The sequence below is a fragment of the Vidua macroura genome, chromosome 18 (assembly GCF_024509145.1).
Source record: "Vidua macroura isolate BioBank_ID:100142 chromosome 18, ASM2450914v1, whole genome shotgun sequence".
Classification (NCBI taxonomy): Eukaryota; Metazoa; Chordata; class Aves; order Passeriformes; family Viduidae; genus Vidua; species Vidua macroura.
The window spans coordinates 11415654-11429213 of NC_071588.1; the positions used below are offsets into that span (position 1 = coordinate 11415654).

Sequence of the window (13560 nt, forward strand, 5' to 3'; positions counted from 1 at the left end):
AAACCCCTGGCTTTATTTGGTGATTCCTGGCATTTTTTCATGGAGTGTGTATTGTAGGCCTGTGCTGGAGAACCTAAAGGACAGACAAAACTTCACTCATGCCAATTTCTACCAGTTGTTCTAATGCAAGACAGCATAAGCATTGCCTCTAGTTATCATCCTTATTATTAATAAAAGAGGTTGCCTTTTTTTGTGCCTCCTGAAGAACATTCCTTCTTGCCCTCTACCATGGGCAGCTGTGAGAAAGAATAATTCCCCTGAGCCCCCCTCACCTGGCACAGATGAGGCCAGAGCAGCTGTGCCTGCCTGGATCAGCACCTCCCCTCCTTTTCTGAAGGTACCTGGAAGAGCTTCAAGCTGAGGTGTGAGATTCTTGTCACTCTGTGCAGCATTTTTGTTTACAGTATTGGAGCTATAACTTTAAAAATGTAGCTTATTTGCAAGGTATGCTAAAACAAATTATTAAAATGTGGTTTTTTTTCATTCAAATTGCAAACTTTGTCATGCTAAAAATAAGTCCTGTGCTTTGAGCATATTAGCTCTGTGTGTAGCTGTCTCTGCCCTTCTGGTTTAATGTCATTAGCCAAATCTGATTTTCCCAGGCTAATTTGTCCATAGACAAATCTCTCACTATATGATTTTTATATTTTTTTTAATAAAAAAGGTAGTGGTGGGAAACAAATATACTCCCTGCTTTGAAACATGAAGAGATGGAATTAAAAGCTGCCATCTTCCAGAGCAGGACAGGATGATTTCCACCCCTTAGCCTTCTGAAAGCATGTAGGGACAGTGGAAATGAGTCTGTAGTTGCAAGAACAAAGAGCCATAACATTTGCAACCTTCTGGAAACTGTTAGAAAAAATTCAATGTGACCTCTGCCTGGGTGGGACACAAGACTCCACAGGGAAGTCTTGTTTCCCATGGATGCAGCTGTCTTGTCTTCTAGTGCTGCTGAGGACTGCTGGGCAACTGGTTTGAAAACTCAGTCTGTGTCGAGTGTAACTGCATTAATTCCAGTATTGACCTGGGTCCATATTAATTATATCTGGGCCTTAATATTTATTGGCTTCAAGCTACAAAGGCAAATTGATTTCATTGATGTTAAAAATCTGCCTTGGTGCTGAAGCCATCGGAGCATAGAGCACTGGGGAGGGCAAGTGCTAAAACCAGAGACTTGCTGTACACACAGCATTTCCTCTGAAAGAGTGAGTTTAATTAGGGTGTGGGGTGCCAGATCCTGAGATGTTACTTTAAGTATTTGTAATGTGTATGAAGCAATTCAAAAAGATCTTCAGTATTTTTGTGACCAAGTCCATGGCAGCTTTATTATGGAGTCCAGGGAAAGTGTTCATCAGCTGTTCTTTGATCCAGCCAATTGTTTTACTGACACCTACAGTGCTAATTAATTCCCATCCTCATGAAATGGGGACTCTTGTCTCTCATCCCAAAGCAGGGAATTAGCCCTCAGCACAGCCTGTGACTTTTTATTATTATATCTGCAACCACCTTTTTGTCAATAATGCAGCTTTGTAAGTAGAAAACCCCAACTAACAGTGGTTAACAGTGCCTGTTCCATACACAGACTTTAAATTTTGGCATTTGCAGAGGCAGCACATGGTCAGTACAGCCCAAGGGAATTCTTGTCGTGTTTGGAGTGTGATGATTTCATGTTGTCAGGTGTTAACAGTGCCAAAGAATTGCTGAGACAAAAGCTGACATGTGGGAGGGCCCCAGTAGTGTCCGTATCTCAGAGTTCACCTGAGGCTTCGTTCCATTTCTGTACTGTGTGTGTAAGATGAGAATGCTGATCCATGTAGAGGCTTTTTTGGGAACAGTTTATATTGTCTTTAAAGCATTGATCAGGCAGATACTTGGAATGCACTATTTAAGGTCCAAGTCAATTTCTTCTAGTCAGAGCAGTTCAGTGTGGATGGTCTTATTTCTGCATCTGAACAAGCTAATTATTTTAGGAACTCACTGAAGGGTGATACCTGAATTATCAGGGAAGGCTGTGACAAAGTTGGAGCTGGGTTAAAATGATGATTGTTACCAGATTTTCCTGCAGTTCTCTAAGGCAACTGAGCCTACACTGTGCTGCTCTAGTCCTTTAGCATGTTATTAAAGCTGCCTGACTTCTCTTATTGAGTTGGATGCACTCTGGCACCAATATGTATTACGTATGAGTGCCTTATGTGTTTAAAAGGCAGAGTTCTTCCAAGATCCTGCCTGGAGGGAATGAATCCAACTGACTCAATGCTTTTAAATCACATCTTTATAGAGAGGAAATTCACCCTTTGGTTACATTATGGAAGAGAAACATTTTAACTGTAGTCACTCCTACAGGAAGAGTTTATCCTGTGTGTAAGGGTAATGCAGTTTGCAGTGTGACCATGGGTTTGAAAGGAAAAGCAGCCCTGACAAATAACCCCTTTTATAGACCTGATGCAGCTTCTTTGTAGCTACAATTCTGAATATAAAAGTCCCATGTGAGAACAAAACCCAAGTGAAAACAAATGGCACTTGCTGTGAAGCTGCGCCAGCCACCCTGTCACATCCTTGGTGGCTGAGAATGGCCAGGGCTGTTCTGCTCTCCTACTGGAGAGGCTCCAACTCAGCTTTAGCAAGGGCTACACTTGTAAAGGCTTTCTGACTTTAGTCTTAATCCCATGTTCAACAAACGTTTGCAGCAAAATTCATGTGAATTCCTGTTGTTAGATCAATTTGTCAGTACAGACAAGATTGACGGAACCTTTCTAATATAATTAATTATTGATAAGTGTTTGATAGGCTGAGGTTAAAAAAAAAAAAAGAGAGAGAACATTATGAAGAAAACAAAAAGGGTTGGTGTCTTGTATGATAGGAAAATCTTGGTAATGTGGGCAATAACTCCTAGTGGAGAATTCCACACTTCCTAACTTTTCTTCTCCATTTTTCTGCTTGTGACCTGCAATATAGATGTGAAACTTGCCAAATAACTTTTCAGGAGAAACTGATCCAAAGTAAGGAAGGGAGCTCTGGTGTTGAAGGTCTCATGTAATCATGTACCTTTTACAGCCAGACAACAACAGAGGGCAATAGATCTCTAGAAAAGATCGCGGCTGCAGGAGGGTTTCCAGTCGATCACGGTGATGGCGATTTCGGCAGCTCTTTGCACGGCCTCGCTGGGATCATCCAGACACCTCTGAAATGTGTCCCTGTGATCCAGCAGCGTCTGGCGGCCCTCTGGCAGCTCAGCCAGCAGGGTGAGGGTTTTGATTGCATTCAAACGCGCTTTGCTGGTTTCCTCAGCAACCAACGTCAGTAAAGGTGGAATGGCTTCAGCACCCATGGCTGAGGATCTCCCTGTAGGGAAAGAAACTGGCTTTGAAATGTGTAATGACATCTAATCATCATCCTTTTGGACTGACATGTTCCATTCCCTGCCTGGCTATGGCTCTGAACAGCCCTGGAGATGCAGTGCACAGAGGCAGAACATGCTCTTCTTGCAGAGACCAAGGTTGGCTCCCAGCTGTTTAAGGAAAAAGATCTTTCACGGTTAACTTTATCTGCCTTGCACATTAGTATTTCATTTGCAACAAATTATCCAAAAATACATGAGGCATTAAATGATAGAATAAACTATGTTTTGGAGGGGGGTGAGGAGGGGGGGTTTGCTAGATGCCCTTAAGAACATCCTCCAGTCTTTCATTTCTAAAAACACTTCAAAGACTGAGATGCACTCCTGAGTTGTCTTTGGAAGCCCGAGGAAGGTTTGCAGAGGAGGACTGGAACACAACTGCTGTTATTGAGTCTTTTATGTCTAATTACTCATTCATCACACTGGAAATTTAGCAGTTAGTATTTTCTGTGTCATGTAAGTTACTTGGGAGAGCTACAGACCTTATTAATATTCATTGCTCTCCCAGCTGTGAGAGAGGAGCTGCCTCTAATCCCAGAATGTTTCCAGAGAGCAGCGCTCCTCTGCTGAGCACTGGTGATTCACTCACTGTAGCTCCAGGTTTCTGGATGTCTGTGTGGTCTGGATTTGAGTGGAAAATGTTCCCCCTCTGCAGGGAAATTATGCAGGTGAAGTAGATAAATAACTTCTTGACCTACTTAGGGGAATGAAATGTGAAATAGCCTGTTCCCCCTAGGCACTGTGACGAAGCAACAATAGTTGCTAAAGACAGTTATAAAGAAATGTCCCAGTCTTAGAGTTTCTAGACGTGCATTAACACTGTCAGAAACTGAGGATTTGGGGAGTAGGGAGGGCAAATGTTTTGTTACTTAGTTGCCCTAGAACTGGATTTCCAGGAGGTACCCCAACAGAATTGCCTCTGTTTCTCACCCTGAGGTGTAACAAGAGCAAACATCAGCGCTCCCGTTGAGTTCACTCGAACTTCGGGCTGTGTGTCTTCCAGCAGGCTCACCAGCACAGGAATCACCTCTTCTTTGCACACCGCGATTTTCCCCTCAGCATGAGAACTGTGGAGAGAAGATGGTTAAGCTGAGTCCTTGAACTGAGCCTGCTGCCGTGCAGCCCCCTCGGCCACCATCCCGGTGCCAGCAGCACTGTCCCACCTGCTGTGCCCCCCTGGAGGGACCGTCCTGCCCCCGAGGCACCCGAGGGGATGGATGGCTGTGCCCGTGGCTGCTGAGCCCTCCTGCTGCCACAGGCCTGAGGTACCACACCGACCTGCCCCTAAGCGTTGACGTTATTTTTAGGTAATATCTGGATTTTTTTAAAAGCTTTCTATGGTACACCGGACACTGATGGGCAGCTGCACGTAACAGGATGTAGGATTAAGGATGTTGCTGCTCCTAATTGCAATGGAGTTACAAACCTGGCTGGTGAAGCCTCTAGACATTTAAAAACCTGCTAAACCAGAGGCCTAAAATGAATTCTTCTCCCAGATCACTTTTCTCTCTCTCTTTCCAGCCTCTCTAATGAGAATATTTAATGTGGCCCAGCCATTGCAGGGACCTAGAACGTAGCTCATATCCATATTTCAGTTGCATTTTTCTTTCTTTCTATGACTCATGTTAATGATACCCTTTTCCTCTAATACCTCTCTTTATTATAGGACATGAGGAAATGTGTAGTGCCAGTTGATATGTAAACTATATCAACTGCAGACCTTTTTAAATTAGACATTTGTTGAACACTTATTATATTTTCTGATTGCAGTACAGTGGACCTAAGTTATTCCTTTCATCCATTCTCTGATACACAAATTCAATATAAAGATTGCTTTTTCTGATCCATCACTAATGTATGTGGCAGCCTGTGGCAGAAAACTATTTCTGTCTTCAATCACAGTGAAAGTTTCCAAGGCTCTCTAATTTTCTGAGAGACAGCACTTTTCCAAAAACATAAGGGAGATTCTCTCTACCTCCATAGTGGTCAGAAGCCTGTTTCTACAAGATTTTTCATGTAAGAATTTTTTTCCTAGCAGTGCTGTACCAGGAAAAAAATCCTGATTCCATTGCCAATACTGAAAACAAACAGAAGGAGAAGGAATGACTGATCAGCATCTGCTTTCTTCAGTGATTTAGAGCAGTTAGGAATTTTTAAAGCTCCAAGTGTCCCATTTTGTTTTACCCATGTGTGCATTCAGACTGATAGTGCTTTACATGTGAAATGTGGCAGCTTCAGTGTGTAGTGGAACACAGTTGTAAATGAATGGCATTTATTTACTCCTGAATTAGTTCTGAATTTACTCCTGAATTTATTCCTGAAAGAATTAGTTCTTTCTTGGACTTAAGCATTAGAGATTTCTTTACCTGATTTCTAAGAGGACCCAGGCTGCTTTGCTCCTGATGGCTGTGGAGGGGTGTGAGAGCTTTTCTTTCAGCACAGCAACGGCACCAGCTGCCAGGGCTTCAGAAACCTCCACACGGAGACAGTTGGAGAGTGTTCCAAGGATTAGCTCCTGGATCTCTTCCAACTCTGTCTTCAACTTCAGGACCAGTGGGGGAATCAAACCAGCCTGCAGGACACCACCAGCCCCTGCAGAGGGTGCAGGAAGGAACAGGGGTGAGAGCTGAGTGCTGTCACTATTGCTACCTGCACCTGGAATTTCTTCAAAGGATCAAAATACATGTAGGAACTCATTTCCTTACACAGAAGTGGGACTGAGAGACGGAAACTACTCCAACACTCCCCTGTTTAGAAATGTCATCTCAGCACTGCTTCTTTGGGAAGCTTCCCCAAAACTCCTCTAAAGAAATCAATATCAGGTAATAACCAACATGACAATTGCTTTATGTTCCCAGTTTCTCTGTAATATTTCTCCCAAAATTATCCTTGCAAGGAAAATACAGGAAATATATATACACTACAAAGTCACCTTCTATGCAGCCTTTCTAACTGTTCTCAACATGAACAGATGCTAAGAGAGGGAGAGATGTTGGCCTTTAGAGCCTGTTCTTTTATTCTCCATGGTGGTTTCTGGTGAGGGGAAGTCAAGATTTTGGGAACTGTCAGCTTCCTCACACGTTTCTTTGTAGTAGTTCTGTCAAGGCAAAAATTTAAATTCTGAACTTTCCAGCAGTCAGTACTCTTGCACTGGCTCCTAAAATATAACATCAAAGGCAGAGAGATCATAAATTGCCCTGCCAGTGATGTCTTTGCTATGAGCAAGAGTCTGATTTGTACCATTTCTCACCCTTTACTAAGTCAACACTGCAACAGCAATGCCAGGGGAAAGCAGAATGTACTGTCCACAAGTAACTACATGAAAACAAAATTCTCCAGCTTGTCTTGTTGCTAAGACTGAATCTTTGGTTGCTATGAGAAATGTGGCTCCTTTCAAAGTGATTCATATATGGTTAGATAAGGAAGTTTTGTGGATAAGAGTCATCAAGGTAGTTTCAAATGAACCTCCACAGCAGAGACAAGTGGGAAAGACATTTTAATAGTCCTTGGTAGTGCATAAGAGAAATCCCTCACCTTGATAATTGGGTGAAAAACAGGATTCTAATCTAGAGGTTATTCTGTTGCATATATTTCTGAGGCTTTGCTAATACTGAATAACTTCTTATAGCACTGACTTATTAGGATCCACTTTATAATGCCAAAGCAAAGAAATGCCTTGGGGTGATATTACAGCTCTACTACCTGTGCTAAATTTGGAGGTCAGTTTCTGTTAGAATTCAAATAAATAAGGGAAATCAATTCCAAGACAATTCACATTGAAGGCTAACAGCATTTTACAAACAAGGATTTCTCCTTGTGCCAGAAAGGCAAAGCAGGAAAGGAAAGTGAAATAATATTCTTTGAAGCTGTGGCTCTGTGTGTCACTACACAGGGGAGTTGGTGCTTTCACTGTGAAAAAAAACCCAACCAACCCTATATTGTTCCCTGGAGGAACAAAAGAAATTTGTCAAAGAGTAACTCCAGCCCATTTATACTGTCCCTGCAGAAGGATGTGATAAAGGACACCTGCACTATTGCTCTGCAAAGGACTCTGTTGGAGGGTCCCTGGGAAGGAGGCCCAGCTCGTCCATGACCAGCATCAACCCTCCTGACAAGGATTGCTGGGGTTTGGATTGTACATTATAGGTATAGAAAGGTTTTGGCAGGTTAGACAGCAGGAATATATCTGGGAATTCCCCATGCCTTATGGAATGCCAGGCAGTAGGGAACCCACCCGTGAACTGCTCCCAAGGAAGCAAACTAAAGCAGTTAAATCATATTCAGAATTCCTTTAGCCACACTTCCCAACAGTCTTTTGAAATGTCCTGTGAAATACAAGATTTTTCAAATGCAACTTTTTAAACTCCTCCCAAAGTTTTTAATGAAAAGAAACTGTATGGCCTGAGTGCATGAAACTGGGATCTCCAGACTGCTCACAGTCACCATATGCACTTCTAAATTCTGGGTGGAAATCAGTACAGAATCTCAGTTTGGGAGGTACAGTTCTAGAGGAAGAGCAATAAATCAGATGTGACAGACTTAGGCTCACACTGCCTGTTGCAAGCACCTGTGTGTAGCTTTAACTCACATGGATCCCAGTGTTCCTTGCACAGTCCATAAGCAAACCCTTTTTGCACAGTGCAGACACACTCTGGTTTGAGCCCAGAGAAACCACTGCTTGATTTAACTTAACTTTCCATCTGTCTGTAACAACTGCTGCTGTAGCATTGCCTCTACCTCCCTCGTGCTGGGAGATGTACTTGGCTCTTTCCTGTTTTTTGTACCTGCTTTCAAATACTTACTTACTAGCCATTTTTAACCCATCATGTTAAGTTTCATTTTCACTTTGCTGCAATTCCCTCTTTTTCAGGACTTCCTCGCTAAGTTCTCTCAATTCTCTTGATCACTGCATCATCATGCAGCCAGGAAGTATAACCAGCATTCAGGTTTCACTTCTTTCTGTCTGGGTGTTTCAATTATCTTTAATGTAGTCCACCAATACATTCATTCAGCCAGGGCTGCTTTCACTGGCCCTTGCCTTTATTCCTTCCAGTGAATGTTTATTGTCTTTGCCTCAGTCATCCCTCATTCATTGCACTTCATGTCTTCTTTTGGTGCTGGCCTTTACTATGGTGCTGCAGTCCTGGGTGTGAAACCCAACACTTTGTGTCTGTGCCCATAAGCTGCTGAGATAATGTACCATGTTGTCTAGAGCAGCTTTGATTTTGTGCAGCCATTAAGCAGGATTTATTCTGGAGCTACTGGTGCTCATTTTGTCTGAACACTTGGGATGTTCTAATGGTTTTTTTTAATTGATTTTGTTTTACCAGGCTGGGTCTCTGTACCAGGAGCTTTCTTGTCTACTGTTTTTTTGTCAGGCTGTCTGAGCTCAAATGCTATTGTGCTACTAGAGGGAGCTTCCCCAATATAAATATAGAAAGAAAGATTAATTGTTTGACCTTGTCAAAAGTCTCAGTGTGGTGAAGAGAAAGAGGGTGGAGAGGAAAGGCCATCAACAACAACAAAAAGAGACTACCTAACACTGAGACTGAAATTTCCATGTGGAAATTCGTCATGGTTTTCTCAGGGGAACCACAGGTTGAAAGGTCTATGGAGGGAAAGGGAGGAGGCAAAACCAGTGGCAAGTTGTTTGGGAGTCACTTGTAAATGAGAGCAGTCTCAGGGCCTTGGATCTTAGAGGGTGAGCAATAGGAGGGGAAGGCAAGCTGGAGTTTCGATTAGTCCTGTACTGAAAAATACAGTGGCATCCTCAGGATATCGACTTTTTCATTAAAATACTGCCCTTTCAAAGGGGTTTGTCTATTGCAGAGAGTGTTCCAGGTGCCCTGAGCCCAGTGAAGTAGTTGGGAAAAATTTTTCAAAATGCAAATAGTTGCATTTGCAGCTGCATAGTTAGCATCATTATTGATCTGTTTTTCTGAGAACTTTTAATCTTCCCTTGGGCTGCTTTTTATCTGGGCACTCATCTCTTCCTTCTCATAACTGTCTGGCCACTCTCATCCTCCCTTTCCTGATTTTTTTTCAAGTAGGCCCAAAGAGGAGTTGCCATTTATTCTGTTCTCTCAGTATGGCTGCAGGGCATGTAAACAAGTTAAATTTAGTAGAAGATGGAGTTATTTACAGTACATAAGAATGGTGTTTTGTTTTTGTTTTCAATTACATAAATCAAATCACATTGCACAGCCTTTTCCTTAAAAATGCTGGTTGTCAACTTAAAATGGTCTCGTCTGAAGCATGTGCCTTATGCATGGTCACAAAGTGATGATTGGTGAAATAGAAAATAGAAAAATAATATGGAAACTCAGATTCTCTGGAATATGAATCTTTGTTGGCACCTTGGATGTGTCTCTGCAATGGTCACACAGGTATTTGAAATGCTCAGTAAAGGCATTTGTGCTTAGGAAGGGACACACAGGAAAAGCAAAGCAGAGCCATGGGAAGGGAATCTGCTGCCTGGCATCACAGCCAGCTGGCACAGCCCTGGGGGGAGCTCACTGACTGAGGAGCCAAGTGATCCTGACTAAACTCCCAGAGCAGCAGCTCTCTTGCTTGCCCTGCAATAGTTTATCACCATTGCAGAGGGAAGAAAGGGTTCATTACCCTTGTGAGCCACCATACATCACAGACACTGGCTAACAGTGCTTGGGTGATGCTTCCTTGGTGCCAGGAGTGATACTTTGAGTGACAAGATGAGCAGAGGGGATGCTGCCCCTGCACACCTTCCTTAACAACTCCTTGCTCACTACTGTTTAAATGGAAAAAAATATAATTTATTCTGGGAAGAGCTCTGAGTCACCTGTCACAAGAGCACAGTTTATGAACCTTGTAGTAGCTTATTTAATGTTAAGATTCAGCATTTTGATTCTCAGTGCTTCCAGCATTATGGCTGTGTCAGGGAGAAGGCTGAATATAATACTAGAAATACTATAAAACTGGGCTGAACTTTCTGGTGAGTTTGGAGCAGGAGGCAGACCACATTCAATGAACTACAGCTCACCTGCCTAGAACCCATCAACCTCACCAAGACTCCTATCTGAAGAGGATAATTCTCTTGACCTCTTTGAAAATCAGAATATTTTGCTCTTCTTTGCAAGAATAGTTCCCTGTCTCTCCATGACAATTAACAGGAACAAACAGCAGTGTCCCAAAGGATGGCTGTGTCTAGAGACAGAGGCTATTTCTTATCTGAAAGGACTGAGGGGTGGGAAATCTCTGTTTACATGAACTGAAGAGCTACTGGGATATTAAGAGAGCTGAGGAAAACACTGTGGAGATTGGATCAGACTAGAAATAGTAAACAATTCTGTATCAAATCATTTCAAATGGCACCATTGGCTGGAGGCATTTATCTTATGAGAGCCCTAGGGATTCACCAGGTACAAAATCACAACCTCAACAGCAGTGTCTGCCAGATCTTCATTAAAAATACAAGAGCTTTATAAAACTTTATAAGCTTTATAAAAGCATTATGTGGTCTGCTTTTGAAGCCACTGAGAATTTTTCCAATACTCAGGATTTTGGGATGCTGTCTGAATGAAAGATATGATAGAAATTAAGGTTATAAAAACATTAAAAAGTCAGCAGTACCCTGCAAGAACACATAATGTGGCTGCCTCTGGGGATGATTTAAAAACCCAAAATGTTTCCAGCATTAACAAGGAACAGGAAAGACTGGTCTGATAAACAAGAGGTTCCTAAGCCTCAGTAAATAATGAAAAAGATTCCTGCATATCTTGTTTTTGTTTTTAGAAACTTTGCTTTTGAGTGTGGGCAATTGTAATATCAAAGCACCACTGAAAAAATTAACAGAAACTACATCTGATATATCTGCATTAGCTTCTCTGGTATAATTTAGAAATCCAAGAAACAGGTTACTTAAAAAAAATTTGTCATTTTGATAGTAATTAAGACTGGCTGTGACCACCTGCTTGAAAGGAGTGGGTTTAATTATTTAAATCATTCATGGCCAATGAAAAGAGGAGTAATATCTAAAGAATTAAACAATTTTAGTCTACAGAATGTATTTTATCAAATCTCTAAAAACTCTGGGGATGAATTAGATAGAATAGACTTGTGTTTCACATAGGAATTTTCTAAAATGAGAAATAAACCCTGGCTTCTGTTTTTGTACAAGAACTATCTACAGTCCAAGATCAATAACTGACCCAGACAAGTCCCCTCATTCTGACTGCGGCCAGTGTCAGATCCTTCAGTGGGAAATCCCCCAAAACACAAAGGTGGAAATAATGAAATGTGTTCTCTGTTGTGATAGTGCACAACCCAGCAACTGTGGATTGCTGCTCATTCATATGGAATCTGAAAGCAGTCTCCACAATGAAAGCCATTTTTCCTTCTTTTACTGAAACTCTATTGACTTGTTATCATATACAAGAAAGCAAACAATCCAAATGAATGTGAAATATTTTTTTTCCTAGCTCAAGTTGTTGATAGTCTTCCCGTAAGTTGCAGGATAAGCTGTGCTATCTTTTGCAGGGGTTTTATTTAGCCCTTCTGAACTCCAGGTGCTTGCACCTCCCTTTTAAGTAAATTTCTGTAAGTTTTCTAAATGTGTAACTTCATCTACAGACACCCTGACAGTCATCCTAGGTACCCAAATGTGTGAATGCATGTGCACACACACAGCATGCATTTCACTGATCTTCCATGCACACTGATCACACAAATTGGGAAATTGCTTGGATTTCATTTCTCTGACAAAATATCATTTTCTAAAAATAATAAAAATCAAAGAAAAAAATTGTAAGAATTCACCCAGAGATTTGGGATTTTTTTCCTTGCTCTCTTAGATGAAGTAGGAAATGTCATCCTGAAATTTATTAATTTCCTCTACAGGGAAGACTTTGCCAAAATACATGGAGGAAGGAAAACAATCTGACATGTGCACTACTTGTGCCAAAGTCCTCAGATCAATAACTGTAGAGAAAATTAAAGCCTTAAGATAACTACTCCCAAAAAGCTGAGCCTCAGCCACTGAGGCTATCCCATTTCAGATTTTCCAAGTCAGAATTTGTCCTTTTTTTCTGCTGGTCAGTAATGGACATGTGTAGTTCTAAGATGAGACTAAGAGGGACCAGTGCAGCCTTTAACTATAAAAGTCTCATGAATTTCAGCCTCCACAAGAACCCACTGTGGCATACAGCATTCACAGAAGGCAGTGGATTTACTGTGCCTGACAGAAAACATTCTGAAGAGAACCTGGACTGGCACATCCACAAACACTGACTTAAATCTTGGATTTTGTACTTTATACCAAGCACGTACATCAAGTGTTTCCAGTTCCTGTAGCAAGTTTCAGTCACAGAAAAATTGATGCTGCAAGGTGAACGTGACATTATCAGTTTGACAAACATTCATATGGGTATTACTTCCATTGTGGCAATTTTTAGAGATTCCTGTGGAGAAAGGTCTGCCTTGTCACAGAGGTTTGTAAAGATGTGTGAGAGCTCATTTCCTCCAGAGATGATTGTCTGGCTGGCTGGGGTGGAAGGAGTGGATGGGGAAGAGGGAGGCAAACATTTGTTTCAGGCAAGTCAGTTGAACAGCTGAGAAACCATTCAGAGCCATTTTACACTAATAAAAAGAGTCTGAAACTTTAAAGTCCAACTGTCTTACAAGCCCCTAATGTGAGAGCAATGCACAATTGCAAGTTTTCAGAACTTCTGCTGAGAAAATAGGTTGAAAGAAAAATAAATCTTTCCTCTTTTGGACAGAGAGCTAAATAATTAAAGCAAAATGAATGAAGTTCAAGAAAAAGTTTTCTCAACTATCTTAAATTTCTGTACCTGAAAGTTATACCTCTGCAACTGGAATTCTGCATTACAAAATGGCATTACACAGCCAAGTGACCATTAGAACATCTTGGTTATCTTTAAGGTTCACGTTCTGTAACCAGTGAATTAACCCCACACCTGCTCAGGCACTAAAGAACATTTTTTCACTTTTGTTCCTTAGGAGAAATATGTCATTAAGATGGTGAAAGTATTCTCTGAACTTCCATAGTACAATTAAATGGCAATCCATCAGAAACAGAGATATATGAATGAGAACATTTCCTATAGAGATTTGATTATACTACTGTCAAACATTAAAAATGAGAGGCTTAAAGCAACCAAATATCTAGA

General features: G+C 41.5%; 1 protein-coding gene across 1 annotated transcript in view; it reads right to left on the reverse strand.

Moving 5' to 3' along the window:
* Positions 1 to 2995: 2995 nt before the first annotated feature.
* Positions 2996 to 13560, reverse strand: part of RSPH14 (radial spoke head 14 homolog) — a 72497-nt gene continuing 61932 nt past the window's right edge. Inside the window, exons 5-7 of the mRNA XM_053993841.1 lie at positions 5764 to 5989; positions 4328 to 4464; positions 2996 to 3342 (exon numbers count right to left, since the gene is read on the reverse strand). Coding sequence (XP_053849816.1) covers positions 3083 to 3342; positions 4328 to 4464; positions 5764 to 5989 — 623 coding nt within the window. The 3' untranslated portion in view covers positions 2996 to 3082. The remainder of the gene's footprint in view (positions 3343 to 4327; positions 4465 to 5763; positions 5990 to 13560) is intronic.